This window comes from Melanerpes formicivorus, unplaced genomic scaffold, assembly GCF_026170545.1.
Source record: "Melanerpes formicivorus ecotype bairdi unplaced genomic scaffold, bMelFor1.0.p_v2 SCAF_60, whole genome shotgun sequence".
Lineage (NCBI taxonomy): Eukaryota > Metazoa > Chordata > Aves > Piciformes > Picidae > Melanerpes > Melanerpes formicivorus.
Genome location: NW_027142412.1, coordinates 853,791 through 871,957, shown reverse-complemented (window position 1 = coordinate 871,957; position 18,167 = coordinate 853,791). Strand labels below are relative to the sequence as shown.

General features: G+C 45.6%; 1 protein-coding gene across 1 annotated transcript in view; it reads right to left on the bottom strand.

Moving 5' to 3' along the window:
* Positions 1-337: 337 nt before the first annotated feature.
* CIT (citron rho-interacting serine/threonine kinase) overlaps positions 338-18,167 on the bottom strand; it is a 119,645-nt gene continuing 101,815 nt past the window's right edge. Inside the window, exons 32-49 of the mRNA XM_068161762.1 lie at positions 17,443-17,605; positions 17,034-17,198; positions 15,311-15,448; positions 14,853-15,033; positions 14,556-14,647; positions 14,159-14,263; positions 13,102-13,271; positions 12,039-12,119; positions 11,714-11,849; positions 10,505-10,644; positions 9,561-9,653; positions 7,427-7,535; positions 7,173-7,301; positions 6,267-6,347; positions 5,595-5,673; positions 5,292-5,483; positions 4,157-4,460; positions 338-3,681 (exon numbers count right to left, since the gene is read on the bottom strand). Coding sequence (XP_068017863.1) covers positions 3,658-3,681; positions 4,157-4,460; positions 5,292-5,483; positions 5,595-5,673; positions 6,267-6,347; positions 7,173-7,301; positions 7,427-7,535; positions 9,561-9,653; positions 10,505-10,644; positions 11,714-11,849; positions 12,039-12,119; positions 13,102-13,271; positions 14,159-14,263; positions 14,556-14,647; positions 14,853-15,033; positions 15,311-15,448; positions 17,034-17,198; positions 17,443-17,605 — 2,382 coding nt within the window. The 3' untranslated portion in view covers positions 338-3,657. The remainder of the gene's footprint in view (positions 3,682-4,156; positions 4,461-5,291; positions 5,484-5,594; positions 5,674-6,266; positions 6,348-7,172; positions 7,302-7,426; positions 7,536-9,560; positions 9,654-10,504; positions 10,645-11,713; positions 11,850-12,038; positions 12,120-13,101; positions 13,272-14,158; positions 14,264-14,555; positions 14,648-14,852; positions 15,034-15,310; positions 15,449-17,033; positions 17,199-17,442; positions 17,606-18,167) is intronic.

Genomic DNA, 18,167 nt, shown 5'->3' with positions numbered 1-18,167 from the left:
AGCTGCTGTCCAGGGGGCGTGGCCGAGGGGTAGTGTTCCCTACTACCACCTGTGGCCTCAAACAGCATCTCCCAGGAGCCACAACCTGCCTCCAGGTAAGCCACAACCCCTTCTCGGCCCCCGGCATCCTTTCACTTCAGCAGGCACAGCAGCAGGAGTGGTGGCTGCCTGGAAGGAAGAAGAGGTAGGCTGGTGGGGCTTGATTTTGGCTGGGGGACTGGCTTTGGTCTTATTTTTTGCTAGGCTGTTTCCTGCTTGAGAGGTGAATGGATTCAGTTAATTAGACACTGTTCCCTTAGTGTAAGGGGATGAATCAAATCCCTCCAAAGGCAAAAGATGGATCAAGAGTTGGATTTATTAGCTCACTTACATTCCCCACCCACCGCTCACAGTCTGTGCTGTTATGTTTATTCCTGGCTGTTGCTAGGAGCACACTTTCTTTTTTTTCTTTAAGGTAGATGCAGAGACTTTTGTTGCAGTCACTGTGGGGCCTCTGAGTAAGCCCTTAGCTTCTGCATCTACAGCACAGCTAAGGGGAGCTCCCTGCTCTCCCCAGTCCCCTGAATTCCCACAGCGTGCTGTGGTCAGGCTGAGAGTGGATTGGTGCAGGGTTCCTGGGAAGCAAAAGGCTCAATAAATACTTTCTCTTTTGTTTTGTTTTGTTTTTTTACTCCACCAGTTTCTGGATTATTTTAGTTTTGTTACAATTCTGGTCATGCATCATAGGACTGCAACAATGAGCTTAAGTAAGTATTCTTTGTGCACAGTAAAAGAGAAATAAAGGAACATTGAACAAGTTAGCATTTCATCATATACATCAGATAGTAGGCACAAGATAAATCAAGCAGCTTGGGTTTCATGTAGAGCATTTTCATGAAGAATGTCATGTAGACCAAAATGTAAGAGGAGCTATTAGTAACCCACCCCCACAGCCTCCAACAAGCCCTTTACCGGGGGAAAGGGGGTGGGTATGTGCACAGAACCAAAAACACTCAACAGTAGGAGGACAAATTAAGTTACTGTAGGCAGCAGTGTGAATATTAAAAACCTCTTCCTGTGAAAGAATACTTCAGACCCTGTAAAAACTGGTTCAGTTAAAAATAGATGTATTTACATTTAAGTCTGATCTAGCAAGTTTTCCCAGCAGGTGTAAGTTAGGATGTACAGGAACTCTGCAGGTCGCACTTGGTCTGCCTGGGTTTGTCACTGTTGGTTTTCATAGTTGCAGCTATCAGGCCTTAATAAAAGCACCAGCATGTTACAGCGATGGGATGAGGAACTGGCTCTGTCTGCTTTGCCACCAGTCCACTGCTGGGATAAATCCCAAACCTGTCATTAGATCACACTGTTGGTATTCAAGATGTTTGGTTTTTCCAGCTCCAGCTGTGTGGGTCATGTACCAGGGCGAGATTGTTGTCCCAGATACTCACACGTCTCTCACCTCTACCCCTCTCACTACTTGGGTATGCGAGGGCAGAATTTAGCTGTAGGTGTTTGCAGCTGACTGCTGCTCTAGTAGAGTATTTGGACACCTGTTGTAGTCCATGTGTACATGCTTTTTGTTCTTGTGAAGCCACTTATGCTACTTGTTGAGGGCATAACCACTAGTGAATGCTAAATACCATCAGGGTTGGCTCTTTGGTAGGCTCTGAGACCTCTAGCTTAAGCAGCCTCTGCCTAACGCTGGGGGCAGTGGGATGGCTGGGGGTTACTCTGCGAGAAGGAAGCGTCCATGTCACCATGCCAGTCAAGATAGTTATTTGTTTTATTTGGTTATTGTTCAACAACAAAGTTCAATACTTTCCAGGTGGAGCTTTGAACTGTCCCTCTGGTTCCCTCCCTTGTCAATAATAAAAAGGTAACGAAGAAAAATCCTGTACTTTTAGAGACCTAAAACCTCATTTATGCTAACAAGCTTCAGTTGCAATTTAATGTTACAATATTTCTTCATGGGAGCGAGGAGGACTAAGCTGAGGCCCCTCCGGTGTCTGAGGATGGCTGTCCACAACCACCATTAAACCAAAAAAGCTAAGTGTTGAAAAATGCACAGTTTACAATAAAAAAGTAGAAACCAATTCAATTCCCTTTTGTTACGAATATAAAGATTCTTGTAAATATGTACAGTCCTTTGAGCTATCTCTGTAGCAGGAAGCATTTCACGAACAAGACACAAGAGATACACTTCCAGGACTCAACAAGCCTGTTTCTGAGGTCTTTGAAGATCTTCCATGAGATGCAAAGATTTAAAGACTGATCTCAGTGACCTTTCGAAATATTCAGACCAGGAGACAAAAACTTTCAGCAAGTTTCCTGCCAAACCATCTGACCTAAAATACCCCAACAGACAAGAGAACGGAACACGATACTCATGGAACTCGCCAAAGGACACTGACAAGGCAGTGGAGTGGTGATGAAAAGGTTCCTAGGACAGGTTAGCACAGGCTGGCGAGGGACTAGCAGAAGGTTTAAGTGTCGCCAAGGGAAGATTGGATGCAGTTTTGCTCTTGCTAGTTGTAAAGAACATGGTGGTTCACTTGGTTGCTATTGCAGACTGAATGGTCAAAACCTGCTTTGAAAATCATCTGCTCTCTGCCTCATGTTCACAGCAAAAGAGAATAGGAAGCAAGAAAAGGCTGGAGGTCAGACACGCAGCAGCAAGGTGAAGGTGGCAGTACCCGCAGAAGCTGGTCACTGTGAGTGTCCTCTTGTGCCCTGGCACCTGGTGCTTATTGTAGGACAGGTTACAGACCCCGGGAAGAGCCCGCCCTGGGCCGCTCCTCTGTCAGGACCATGATCAGTGCTGAGAGGAGAACACAAGCCTGCCTGTAACTCTTGTCATAGAATAAGGCTCCTTAGCTCTTCCTTGCCGAATTTCCAGAGTAATTAACGGCTATTTTGCAGCGTAATCTAAAGGTTTCAGTTAATTTACAAGTGAGGTACAATACACTACTCAGCAAAGCAACCTAAAAGGAGAGAGCAGCCAGTGATGGTGCAGCAGCATGCAGTGAACTGTCATGCAGAAGACCTGGATAAAGTCTTACACCCCAGTAGCTTATAGGTAATGCACTTTGTCTCGGGGCCGGGCACATGGGCTCGTTCAAAGCAGGGCTCTTCCCTCCCCATCAGAGCTGCTCTAGAGCAATTTGAGTGAGAACAAAATAACTTTCAGAAGTGGCAGGTGAACAGACTAATCAGAAGTAATTTTTCTTGTGTTCTGTAGAGAACATTCAAACACACCTTCTATTGAGACTCACTCACCTTGGCCCTTCACTTTCCAGGCCACGAGGGATTCCCAGCACATCTCACAACTATGATCTGCTAAGGGGTGCTAACCACAGAAGAGACCTGGGGTGGGACTCCAGTCCCTCTTAATTTCCTTGATGAGCTACTAGGGACTAAAGTGAATACAAAAAGTTCATGAACTGCTTGAAAGAGTAACAGTAGTACAAAGTGCAAAAACAGGAGTGCAGGAAAGTGCAGAGAAATTAACTGAGATGCCAACAATCTTCAGAAGCGTCACCCTCCCTCCGCAGCGTGAGCTTTGGCCCAAGCAGTGCTGCGTTGGTAGCTGGGCAGCAGGCGTGGGGAGTGCATATACTCAGTGTATTTCCTTTTTTTTCCTGCAGGTCAAGATGAGTAACTTTGTCTAGCTGAGACTTACACTGAGGACTGGTCCCAGACCTGGCAGGGAGATAAAACAAGAGTTACATGCCACATGTATTTTTCTTGCATGTGCAGAGGTGCCAGCAGCATCATCGCTCAACCGCTGCTGCTGAGCCAGCACCCTTTGCCTGCCCTTGTAGGGCAGAACTCTTAAACCACTGCCACAAGCAGCATCACTCCCAGCACAGCAGCCTCTCAGCTTCCTTTCTCCAGACACTGCCCACTTCAAATCCTCACTAACTTGGTAAAGGCACCTTTGCCTTCAGATCTGGAGGCCTTGATCCTGTTCCAGAGGGAAGCTGCTTCTGCAGCTGCTGAACTAGCACAAGGGAAGGTGTCTGCAGGGCCAGTGAGCTATACCCTGCATGCTGGGGCTCAATGGAAGTCGAGGGGCAGGATGTGAGACTTCCTTTGCTCTTGTACTTTACAGTACCAGCAATCCTTGCACATCCTTTCCTGAGAACAGAAAGAGCTCTCTGGGCTCCTGGCTTACCTTATTGACTTGAGCAATAGGCGTTCTAGCCCCGCTCACAGGCATTCGCCCTCGGCTGCTCTCGTCGAACAGTCTCCCAGGGGACCTTTCTCTGCGGGTGCTCAGAAGCCGGCCTGGAGACTTCTCCCTCTCCAGAGGTCGCCCAGGTGACTTGTCCCTCCGCAGCTCCGTCCTGCCCTCGCGGTACCGGTGTGGTGTGCTTGGCTCTCGAGGGTGGCTTGGGCCTTCCGGGGGTCCTGGGCTGGATGCCACCCGCTTGGTGATGTGCTCGTTGTACGTGGGGGGGCCTCTCTTGTTAGGGCTGCTGTCATTCAAAAACAATGGACACAAACTACTGAGCAACAAAAACCTCACATCACATTTTGTGTTACAAAAATGTAACTGCCCCCCAACACCCAGCAGTGTTCAGGTGAGAAGTGTCTGACCTCCCTGAGCCAAGAGGGAAAGAGCAAAGGTGTGCTGGTAGGTGAGTGTCATGTCAGCCAAGTGCCTCAGTGGACCACCAGCTAAGGCTCTGCAACAGAGCCGGCAGCTCCCCACCAGCACACTCCAGCAGTACACACCTAGTGTGGGCCTTTTCACACTAATCTCTTCAGCAGCTCCAGGATGCTCAGAGCCAGGTTAGGATGAACTCTGACCCTCAGTTTCTCCATTTCCAGTGTGCTACCGACCCCAGAATTGATTCAGCTATCAGAAGTATCACTGTTCTGCTGAGCAGAACAAGAGCATTTCACCCCTTCCCAATGCAAATTCTCTAAGGCATGCTCATTATTTCAGAGGAAGAGGCTTTTGCTTTAGACATTGTTTCAGTCAATCCATGTTGAGTGTCCTATCAGCAGTGTCTAAGGTCACCCAGCTTTGAAGTCACAGCTACACCACGATGTAAAAGTGTGGCTGAAGGCCACAAAGCATTGGTGGAGATTACCCAGATATTCCTACAGCGTTAATGTTTCTTTCCCTTTGGGTCCCGAAGCACCAGTGACTCTGCTCTTTGTCCCATTCCAGCAATTGGCTGATGCCAGCCTCCATCTCCAAGAATGGACAAAGGCATCCCATGACATGGACAGAAAAGCCATTTAGAGCCAAGTTTGCTTACGAGACACACAGGAACCATGACACACTGAATTCACCGTACCTGCGTGTAGCAGAGGATCCTCTGTGGTGCTGCTGCTGCTGCTCATTGTTGGTCTCCTTCACTAGGTTGCCCTTACAGCAGATCACCCTTAACTTGTCTTGGTAGGAGGAGGCCAAGTAGATTGCTCCAGATGAAATTGCAGGCCCTAGGTACCGTGGATTTGGTATCTCCAAGTGGGCTCTTGCAGGAGTTCTGGGTAAAATTGCAGAACAAGTCTTTACAATGACCACAGGGAACCTTTTCATGGCAAGGACACAACTCCTCCAGCACACACTGTTCAAAGCAATCAAGAGAACAACTCACCCTATAGAAGCTCGTGCCTGAATCTCAATGACCTCCAGGGAATTGAAGTGGGTCACAAACAGATAGGGCTCCCTGTAGGCTGGGGGAGCACCACAAAGGCAGGAAAAACACAACAGGAAATTCTCTGTTAAAAACTTGTGAAAAACACCAGTGAGCAGCAGGGAGCCTCAGCCCCAGGGGAAAGAGAGGGAACATTTCTGTAATAAGGCACAGACACTGTAACCAGGGAGGGAGATGCAAGCTGAAAGAATTGTTGCTTTGAAGCGATCTCAACAATTTGACTAGCCAAAGTATCATGAAAAAGGCATTAAAACCTGACTGTTAAATGAACAGAATCCCATTAGGCTGTGGGAACCACATGGACATTATAAATTCTTGACTACTTCAGAACCCTCCAAGCATCATTAAAAATTCCACAGGCCAGTTCAGTCACTGCCAGGCTGGGAAGCATTAAGGAAATGAAACTGGGGTTTAGTTTTCCTCAGCACTCCCAAAGGTTTTCCAGTTATTTATTATTTACATCTTAAACCATGGGGAAATCTCCACAGTTTCCAAGAGAGTCAGGAGAGGAAAGAAGACATGGAAGTGCTGAGTGAAGAATATTTGTCCCACAGGGGTGCTTCCTGCTTCCAGGAGTTGCCACAATCCAAGTGAATTTCCCTCAGCACCTACCGAAGGCTAAGGGCAGGCGATTCCATTTCAGGTCGTCTGTCCTACTGCGTCTCCCATAGGAATCCACAAAGACACCAAACTCTGCCAAGAAAAGTCACAGCATGTCATGAGCATGCACCTGAGTGGCATTTGTTTAGTTTGGAAAGGACAAAGGCAACTTGGGCTCAGCAGCAGCAACAGGGTGCTCACTACGCTGCAAATCCCCAAGTGCCATCGATGGTTTTAACTGATGTGGAATGGGGTAGATGTGGGAGCACCTTCTGGACCAAGAGCTCCTGCATTTTGAGGTCTCTCTGTAGCTGTTCAGGGAAGATTCTTTAATCTACAGCTTGGGAAGACTACAGGACTCCTACTGCTACTCACCCACCACTACTGTTAGTGGGCTTCTGAAGACTGCATTTCCCTGACACAATCCCAGGAGGCCAACAAAAGCAGCTAAACTCACACCCTCTTTTATATCATCACAACATTAAAAAGTCTCATCTGCCTGCATGGAGGCTAGACAAGAAAGTTGAAGATTGGAAACCCTGAAGGTTTTATCAGGATAATCCAGCACCTGTTGGTACAGCCACTGCAATCCCTTCCCTCCAGGCACAGATGCCTACACCTGGCAACTGAACCACAGGCTCAGGGAGCTTCTAAGCCAGGAGTGAGCTGACCAAAAGCTTCTCAGCAGGCAAGATCAGAAAGTGCTATTTTAGTGGCAGTGTCCTCTGCATCTGCTGCTTGAACCAGCAGCCACAGCTCTTCACAGCTTTTAGATTCACAGGCTTCAACAACTCTTTGTTAGGGGAGCGAGAAAGTAAGCTCTGTTCAGTTATCTTTTGCAACAGTACTTGGTTACCTCCTGCTGGTTCATGTACCAGAGAGAGCACTTACAGTGCAATAACCATGCCACACACCTACCATGGAAACACAGCAGATACTCCTCCCTCTGCCCTGCTGGGTTCACTTGGATGATACTGACTGGAAAACTGTTGGTGGAAGCAGCAAACACAGCAGAAGCCAAAGTATGGTCATTTTTATCCAGGAACTCTGCAAAGAGAATGGAGAACAACAGCTCCATCAGCACCAACATGTTTTCATAAACTGCTCTAGAAAAGCCCCACCAAAAGAATCTGTGGAGCCACACAGTGTGCTCCTCAGGAGGGGCCTCCTACCCTCCAGCGTATACTGCTTCATCTCAATCTCATAGAACTTGTTGGTTCCAATGATGATGCTGTACGTGGTCAGATGGATGCAGCTGCAAGGCTCAGAGGTTTCAATCTCCTGCAAAAGAGGAAAGTACAGACAGGGATCAGTTCCCTGTAACAGCTGACAGCTTTTACCTGTTCTGAAGGGCTAGGTCTTGCCACACTTGTCTGTATACAGGGGAGACACAAGAAGATCAAAGTCACTAACAGTCTCTCTAAAGCACATGGAAAAGTACTCTTGCTAGAAGAAAAAGGGTGGTTGTGTTGGAAGTGACACTTGCTTGAATATAGACCTGCCTATCAACTCATCTCCAGGTGTGAACCCTAGTAAGAACCTCTGCCTTTTGGAAGAATACATTATTCTGGAAGATATCCTTCTGCTCTCTAGCTCAGGGGTTTCTGGAGCAGCAGAGGATGGGTCCCTTAGGCTATGTCACAGTCACACCAATGACTGCTTGTCTGAAAAGTGTTTGGAGAGAACACTGGCCAGGACTGAGCAGTTAAATAACAGACTTGTCACAAGGGAGTCAACCAGTCAGAGCTGCCCCAGCTCCAGAGCAGCTGTGCTAGAGCAATCACTACCTAGCCTGCACATCACCAGCAATCAGGGCAGCTGCAAGAAAGACAAAGAGGCAATCCTAAAACAACTGCAGCAGGATTGAATCCAGCCAAGTCCCAAACTCTTTATAACCCACAGAACAAAACTCTTGTCAGTAGGTATGTCTGTCACTGAGATTGTTCCAGCAAAAGTCCACTCCCTAAAGCACCCCTGCTCTTAATATGCTTCAAAAATTAGCTTGATAGCTCCTTAAGCAAAAAGAATTCAAACACAACCACCTTCCTCCTCTGTTCAATGTAACACAGAGCTGTTGGATCAATGCAGAAGAGGAAAACCTGCTTCTGGAGCACAGCTTTGCATGTTTTGCACGTAGGCCCTTGTCAAGGCACTTGGTGCCATGGAGGTGAGTGGCAGCACAAACAGTGGAAAGCAACTGCACCTCTTCAGCGTCTCCTGCTGACTGCAGCTCCCTTGTGAGCCAGAGCTGCTATCAGCTAAGTGCTCAGAGGTGTTCCAGGTTTGTGGCATCTGCATTGTTTGTGCCAGGATCTCCACAAACACATCTTTACTTCCAAGGAGTCCAGCATCTGAATTACTGTGCTTACTCTGCTTCCTTACAGCAGCACCAATGTAGCACTCAGGGGAGATACACTGAACTGGTGCCTTCAGAGCAACCTGCAGAAGCTCACAGAGAGATGTGGCTTGGCCTGAGCATGCCTTAGTTTGTGAACTGGAGAGGACATGAGTTTCTGAGTTCCAGCCCATTTTAAAGTGGGCAGTGTTCTCTTTGCTCTGAGGAAAGCTCCCTGTTATCACTTTGGATTTTTTTCCATGCATGAGCATGTAACATTTATTCATAGTAATTCACTGGACTTGTCCTTGAGGGGAGCAGTCAGTGAGGTGCTCAGAGTATCATCTGCCTGCAGCTGGCCCTTTGAAGAGGAGCTGCACCCATCCTGCTTTTTCATACCCATATAGGCCAGGACAAAGCAGTGCAGACTGGACATAGACAGGGTTAGCTACAGAGGAGCTCAGCACACAAGATCCAGGTCTTGTGTCTTGTTTGCTGGCCAGGAGGAAGTACACATCTGTCAGGGCAAGTATGGGAAACAGCTGCCTTGTCCTGGGATGGAATAATACCAAACACCCCTTTGACTTTCACTGGCACAGTGAACAAATTCAGACACCCATTTCTTCCTTCACTGCAAAGAAGAGAGAAGTCATCTCTTAGGAGTTTCTCCAAAGACAAGAGAGGCACAGGAACACTTAAGAAGTAAACAAGTGAGGGCATGATTACAGCTGAGTCCAGGATCTCAAAACTCATCACAGCTCTGTTCTGCACCTCCCCAAATATGCCACCTCTTATTAAAGGAAATTGCTGCCTACTCCAGCTTTAGTCAGCACACGCTGCAATTTGTTATCATTTTATCTGGCAAACAAATGTTCTCCTGCAAGCAGGAAGGTTAAGATGTTTGTTCCAAAGCCAAGTCTCGGAGCGGCGTGTGAATTCCCTTCGCTACTGAAGGGCATTGCTAAGCTTACCTTTCTGATACAGAACTTGCTCAAGCCCTCATTGTAGCGCAGAACAACCACTTTGTTAGGCATGGCTGCACAGATACAAAGACTGTTCTCAACCTGCAAGGAAGATCACAGCAGAGTGACACAGAGAGAATTCTAATGCTGAGCCTGTGGAGCAGAGCTGAGTACCTTGTGCCACAAAAAAAAAGAACTTTGCAGAGATAAAGTACATTCTTAATAAGGCAGTTACTGTGAATTAGTGAAATAATGAAAAGCCTCTTCACAGCCTCAAAAAAGAATGCAAATTTGAACTGCTTCTGTGGTTTCTTTTATGCTTGAAAGAAGTTAATAAAAAATTAGGTGGTGTTCCATAGAAAAATGTTTCATTAAAAGGGAGAAGAAATTCCAGTGGGTTAGGTCTACATTTTAAACCCTGAAATGGTTATCTTGAGCATCAGTTTGAACTGAATGATGTTGAGTTTGTTACCAAAACAGCCTGTAGAATTGATTGTTAATGAGAATTTTTGCTTTGGCTTAAGTGTTCCATACCAAAACTGGCAATTTATGGAAATGCCAAGAGTTAGCAAGTGACGCAAACAGCCCCCCTGGAAACTGTTACATGGCATTCAAGAGCAAAGAGTAGCTGGGATTCACTGATTGGAAATCTCAAAATGCAAGTCAGCTGTGCAGAAGCAGTTAACCATGCTATGCTGTACTACTTAGCATGTAGCAGGTTAGGCTAGACCATCAGCATCTCATCCTGTCTGGATTTATTCATATCAGCAGTATGCTCCTCCCTATTGTGTCCAGTTCGGCCTCACTTCAGCCTCTGTTCTTTTAATTTGAAGATTAAAACAAGCATATAGACCTTGGATTTGTTGCCAGTGAAATGGAGGAGATGATTTGATGAATATTAGACTCAGTGCAGTCTAAAGGGTGGTCTGGGGCATGAGGGAGCTGTATCCTACCTTGCCAGCAGCAAAAAGGTGACATCCTTTGACAGCCTCAAAGACATTTGGCGAGACATCAGGCTGGGCTGGGAGATGAGACTGGGCTAGAGATTGCTTCACTTTCTTTACGTCAACAAGACACAGAGCCCTTTCTTCTCCTGGAAATAAAAATGGTTACATTTTGTCAAGGGAAAACTCCCTATTCTCTACAAAGGTCTATTCTGTTACCTAAGCAGCAGCTTGTCATGACAGGCTGTTGCTGTGGTAACAGTCACAAGGTACCATCTAGAATCTATTCCATATTATTCCTATTGGAAGTGAAACAGAAAACTTACAAAAACCCCAACCACACAACAGGCAGCAAACCCACTGGGAAAACATCCATTTTCTCCATGCATTATTAGTGTTGCTAAGGTCTAGCAGTTCTCAGTGACAGTGACCTCATTAAGACACTAATCATAATCAGACAGGAAGTTTTGCTTTACCCTTCAGAACTTCTTAAAGTAAAAGCTGCCTCAGCCTCTCTGTGCCAACAGAACCACCAAAGGATTTCCAAGAGGTGCCCTAATACATTGCATTACAGACCCAGCCCAGTTCCTCTCAGAAGTTTAGTGATACAGCAACAGCCTGCTCCTCATTTTGTGTGAGATTTTATTTTTCCAATTCCTTTTTCCTCTGCCACCCTAAAACTAATAAAGCACAGACAGCTTACATCTTAGCAAGGGGGGAAATGCAGAAGAAAACAAGAGACAGAATTTGTTTTCCACTCTCTACAAATGTCATACAGGCACTTGATAATTTGGGCTTTCAGATGAAGATACACCCTAATGTTCAGCATGCCTACATCAGTGTAGGAAGAAGTATCTCTGGAAAACCACAGATGGAGAGATTAAAGCTGGTGTCACAGTGACTAGGGAGAGAGAAACTCACTGATCAGCCCAACTACTTTTTAAACTGACAACTAACCCCTAAGCTGGAAATGTTTTGTCTCTGGTCCTCTGAAGGTTTAACCAAGCCTTCATTCATATATTCATTTACAAGACAGCCTCAGACAATACCCTGTAAAATACAGTCTGCTGCTCCCTGACAAGGTACTGATGAAAAGAGGCAAAGCAGCCCATCATGAATCCAGAGGGAAGCCCAGCCCTCTGTCACAGCAGTACTCCTAGCAGTACAAAGCAATTACCACACATTTGCTGCAGCACAAACATTAGTATGTTCCCCTACCTGCTATCATGAGTAGCTTCTCCAGATCCTTGATGAGGTGAATTTGGAAGACAGCTCCCATTCCTGGGATGTGCGTTAAGGAATTCTTCAGTACATTCAGGGCATAGAGACCTTCTTCTGCACCCACCAGTACTACCTACAGTGACAAGAGGGGAACCATGGCACTGCACGAGGAGAACAAGGAATGCTCCGACAGCAAACGTGGACATGACTGTTTGCCAGCAAAGAGGAAACCCAACCAAGCTACACCTGTTGCCATGAAGACACCATTCCCATGAACTAAATACCCAGCACTCTGAAAGGCCCAGCAGAACATTATCCTTACCTGGTCACTGAAGGGCATTGTGCAATTTATATCCAGACGGTCTTCACCCTCCAGCTTCAGCAGGGAGTTTCCAAGCAACTTCTGCAAATGATAAGAAGATATTTTGTTTGTTGAGTTAATCTTCATCTCTTTCTCTGTTAGTATTTTAACAATGTAAGCTCATCATTTAAAGGCAGGCAAAAAGCTTGGCACAAACTTTCTCAGAAAGGAAAGAGTTGCAGGGATAGCTCCTACAAAAAAAATCAGTAAACTTTTATCTACCTGAAACACAAATCAAACTGAGCTGCATTAACCTAAACTCAGAGTGAACCTATTGCTGTCCCTCCCCATTTCTCCTCCCTGTATCTCTTGCAATGGAACAGTGACAATTTCCCAGAGGAAGGATTAAAAACAGTGCAAAGGTTGGTGGGAGCATGTCTTTTTCTCAGAGACAAAAGGAATTCTAGCATGAGAAAAGAGATGATTTCCTGCCAGTTAGGTATTCCCTGCCTCCAGATCTAACAGTCTAATACCAAATCTCCCTTTATCAGAACACAGTGCAACAATGATGGAAGAGGCTACCCAAAACCCCATCACCATATCCATTCTTCCTCAGAAAGAATAAAACATAAAACAAACAAACAAAAGAACCAAACAAAAAAACCCCAATCCCGTACACCCTCCCCCCAAGAAACAAAACTCCCAACTCCATAAGAATGGGAGAGGAGAGAGATTTTTGCTTGTTTCTTTCTTTTGAGGTTTGCCCATTCCACATGGTGGGTATATTGTTAGGACTGGACTTAAACCATGTCCCAGCTGCTCTTTCTTTTTTCATTTTCTGGAACTACAGAGATACAATTTGGGGATCCTCTTGCTGCCCTCCCCCAGTCCAAAGCAGGGCACTGCAATATAAAGCATCAGCCTCACAAGGAGTACCAGGAACGACCTCCTATCATAGCTCACAAGGCAGAAGCAATAACTTACCTCTGGTTACACCTCTGCATGCCAATTACCGAAAACATATTTTTCACAACTCTGCTCCCTCCCAGAATATTTTATTATTAAATGAAACTTTTATACTCACAGCATCAGCCTCAGCTTTTTCTCTGGAAACTCTCCCACCTGCCACTACTGATTCCAGTGCTGTGACCCAGCGCTGTTTGTCAGGGAAGCTGGGTGCTAACAGGTAGAGTGTTCTACCAGGCCAGCAAGTGGTGTGTGGATGAGACTCCAATTTTAGGATATATGGCACATCTGAGATGTCATATAGATAGAATAAGACTTAGATTAGTTTTTGGTATATTGTCAGTGCACTTAACATCTACACCTTTTAGCCTCATTGGGGAGAAGCTGTATTTCTCATGATGTGTTACCATGGCAATTTCTACATAGGCTGCTCCTTTACAGGTCCTGCCCAGGCTAGCTACTTTAAGCTAAATATTAGCTGGATGTCTGCAATCCATATAGAAAATGCAGTCTTTACTAAACAAAAAATAATCTCCTGCCTTTTAACTAAAAGAGAAAGAAATTCCATTGTGGGGGGGGGGGGGAAAAAGAGTACAAGAACAGCCACTTAAGTTTTCCCTGTACTATTCAAGGAAAAAAAAAATAATAATCTGTAAAAACTGGTTATGGAAACCTTTGTTTTTAACAGTCTGCATCCTTTAATGTTGAAGTCAAGACATACATCATCTTTCATCAGTTCTATTCATTACATACAAATCCAAACATCAACATTTTTTTTTTCCATAATAAGAGACTGTACACACCCCACAGGATTTCTAAGGCAATGATTTTCTGCTCAGAACACAATGGTGGCATGAATTATGACACTTCACACTTGATAGAGCATTGAGAGGGTGAAATAAACCGAGTGCTTCTAAGTGTGTTACAGAACTCTTCCAGTTTACTTCCACTTGGCTCGATGATTAGATAACTCGCAGTTCGGCTACCAGGACAGAAGCAAAGCCTGTGTGTAACCAGATCTAGATGACTACTATTCACCTAATTCAAATAGAGGTAACCTCGAGATTACACAGTTACAGAGTGACAGTTAAAGGGAGGAAATTCTGTTCAAACAGAATGCCACTGACAGACAGCCAGAGGAAATCCATTTGACTTCATCTACGTAAGATTCTCACCTGTCTTTGCGGTATTGGTAAGCTCAGTAGCTGCTACAGCTCCATGCACAGTTACATCACCATCAGGAAGGCAAAGCTCAAACTCCTCCAGAGGCCGCTGTCCAGCTGCAGGGACAGTAAGGAGGCAGGTTAAGAGAAAAACCCCAAACAAGTAGCATGAAAGTAACTGTGCTAGCAAAATGGAGTGGACACACACTGGATGTTTCACAGCTGGGCTGTTATGACATAAGAGCTAATAAAACTGTCAAGGATCTAGAAAAACAATATTGCCTTATTACAGAATATTGAGCTAAATTTGGTATGGCCACAGCAAGCAGTAACAATCTCTAAGCCTCTCAAAGCACCAAAGGGTAGCTGAAGATTTTTAAGAAAGTTCTTCCTAGAAATGCTGAGGTACCTTCTCTTGCTTCTGCATCATAAATGAGCACTTTGGTTCCTTCCAGGACAATATACTTCCTGTCCCAGCCCTGCTGCCCGCGTTTATTATTCCTGAGGAAAATAAGCACAAAGCCACGTTGGATTTTCTGCTTGGATTCAGAATAAAAGCAGCAATGCATCTCCTAGAAGGACAAACTTCAGTGGCAGTAATTGCAAAGGGCATGTACTGATTATCACAGCATAAGAGCCAGGATAACATAAGGAACTATTCCAAGTATTTCAGCACCTGATACAGCACCATGATTCATGTTTATACCTTGGCACCTTCATCCATCCCTCAAGACGCAGACTGCTGCTTGGCTCCTTCAGCTGCAGACCAGGAGAATTCATTTTATCCCGGCAGAATGCTTCGGAGAAGTGTGTGGCATATTCTGCTGGCAGTCCACAAGTAGCTGGCAAGCAAGTTGAGCATTTTGGGTGACACATCACCTGGCATTCTGACAGGAGGACAGAGAAAAACTTCTGTTAAATGACAAAAATTCACGACACAGCCGCCTCAACTTCTAACACACAAAACCCCAGGCTCTTCCAAGAATCTCCTCCTAGTCCAAGCCCATCAGACGTTTGCTGGTGTGGAATGTTTGCACCAGCTAGTTTCAAAGTCGTTATGCTGGGACTTTCCTTCAGCTTTCACTGAAAATCTGTTCTAGCTGGCTGATGCTTCGTTGCTGCACCCAGCATCAGCGACCCCCGAGGCACACACCCCGCCCTCACCCAGACACTTGGAGGCTTGCCGGCCGAAGTGCACGGTGTCCAGGCACACGGCACACTTGGTTGCCCTCATGTTCAGCCCCACGTTGAAGCGGTGTGGGATATTGTGGTGCATTCGCTCCTTCAGGCGTCGGCTGTACTCTGCAAAGCACAGAACTCATCATCAGGATGAGAACTCTGATGGGGATGAAAAATCATAGCAGGGTTTGGCATTTTAAAGACAAGGTAATAAAAAGTGACTCTGTCTCTCTGTGGAAGCCTGGCTGAACGTAGGCACTGTTTTCCTTTGCAGTCTGCAAACCTTAAGCTACATCATTACCACCTCAGTAATTGCCTTATACAGATGCACAGAATGTGCTGTTTGAGAGCAGACTGTGGAACTGAAGTGGCAAATGTTTGGTGTACCAAGAGTATGTCAATCAAACCATCTCGAGTTCCAGTCTGCACTCAGCTTCCGTTCTTACCATGTGCTAAACTAATCTCTCAATTTTGCTTACAGCTAACAAACCCTTCAACACCTTTACTGCTATAATCAATACACAGCAGGCCTTCCTCATACAGCCTTCCTGCTAGCCATCAGTGCCAGCATATTTCAGAGCACACCAAAAATCCCTCTTAGGAAGGGGCCTACACTGAGCAAAGGTCATCCTTCAAGGCATGGTCTTCTACTGAGGAACAGAATTCGCATCCCTGTTCATGATCTGCCTCTGAGGACACTCCCTCATGCCAATGTTACCTGTCCTCACAGCACCCTGTGCCAGCTATCTGTGATGGCTGGACCAGTTTGTGGGTTCTAGCCTTTTCCAGCTAAAGGCCAGAGGTTTTAGTTTAGAGCCTCAGGGTCCAATGCTCACTCTGGAATACTGGTCAGCTAAGAATAAATGAGCAGAGTGCTCAACTCTTAAATTTTTTTTCTGATGATACCCTCACAGATAAGGAAGGGTATTCCCTTTTTCTAGCTAATAGGATATTCACATCATCTTTGACCTAGTATCTTCCTTTCAAGCCTAACCAAAGTTTTTTCCCCTTTTACAAAAGCCTTGATAGAATCTATCTGCTCAGCAGGAAAAGTCTGCACTCTAAACAAGTGAAAATGTTAACTGCTGAGGAAACAACCATAAATCTTTTTGGCCAATGCAGAGAGTAGTACAGAAAACATATTCCTTTGAACAAACCCCATGCTCCTAAAACAATTCAGACTAATAGTTGTCAGAAATAAATTCTGTAATCTGAAGAGAGGATTTTAAAATAAAAACAAACACAAAACTTACCACCTAAGATAGAATAGAATAGAGCAGAGCAGAGCAGGTTGGAAAGACCTATCACCCAACACCATCTTATCAGCTAAACCATGGCACCAAGCCTCTTCCTAAACACCTCCAATGATGGTGACTCCACCACCTCCCTGGGCAGCACATTCCAATGCCCAATCTCTCTTTCTGTGAAGAATTTCTTCCTAACAGCCAGCCTAAACCTCCCCTGGCACAGCTTGAGACTGTGTCCTCTTGTTCTGGTCCTGGTTGCCTGGGAGAAGAGACCAACCCCCACCTGGCTATAACCTCCCTTTGGGTAGCTGTAGACAGCAATAAGGTCTCCTCTGAGCCTCCTCTTCTCCAGACTAAGCAACCCCAGCTCCATCAGCCTCTCATCACAGGGCTTGTGCTCCAAAATAGCATTGCAATAGCAAACAGGAAAATGGTAACAGAGAAGTTCACCAAGAACCTACCCTCTGGTGTGGAGGTCTCCTTCCTGCGACTGGATGGTGGAGCTAGCAAACTGATTGGAGTAGGCTGATGCTCTGGCGAGCGGACTATGGCAGACATGATGATCTGCTGCCTGGCTGTGGCTGGAGTAGATGGATGAGGGTGGTCTGATATTTTCCGATGAGCAGCTATAGACGAGATAAATGCCACCCATTAACATCACCAGCATGAAACACTCATTCACAGCAGTGGTTCTGTGTAACCACTCAGTGATTACCACCTGCAGAAAAAGGTGTAGCTTTATAGCACCTTCACAGCAGCAGGTAAGAATTAAACAGGGTGTTACTGCTCTAGTGGCACCCAATTAAAGGCACGTTTATAGACCAAGACCTGGCGTCTCCTTCCAGATCTACCTGTTGTGTTAACCCCTACCTTCTTCACGAGCAGATCTGAGTTCAATGCGTGTTTTCTGTAGAGCCTCCTCCAGCTCAGCAGAACGAGCCTTCTCCTTCTCCAGTGCCACTTTCAGCTCATTGTATTGCAGGGGAACCTGTGTGGGTAAAGAAGGGTCCTCTTTCCGCCGACTAAACAGGCCCTAGCAACAGAAACACACAGACAACTCCTAACTCCTAGTAAAAGATGGCTTAAACTAGGCAAAGTGAAACTAGCTAGTGGCAGCCCGGCCAGAGGGCCTAATGGCAATTCTGAGATGGATGGATTTTTAGTTCATATTGGCACTGGAGAGAAAAATGTTGAGACATGGGTTAAAGAGGGACGTACATTACCTGTCAGTACTCACACCTTGAGTTTCCAAAAGCATCTAAACAAGAGGATCTCAAAATAGGTGGTTAAAATTAGAGTTTCTTCATTCAAAATGGCAGAATGGCTTATGATGAAGATGTGACACGAGTCACACCACCTGCCTAATCAGTCCTATGCTGTAACTACAAGACAGCCACAGTATGTCCAGATACACACAGACATACTTACCACTAAAAAAGTACAAAAAGCATGGTCAAAATTCTGTATTCCTACAGCCTCACTGAGGTGTAACTACTAGGTTGTAACCTAAGTAGAGTAGGAACAGCAAAATACTGGGAAAGCCACAAAAAAAAAAACACCAACTACATTCTGCCTAGTGAAGTTTGTGTTTAGCA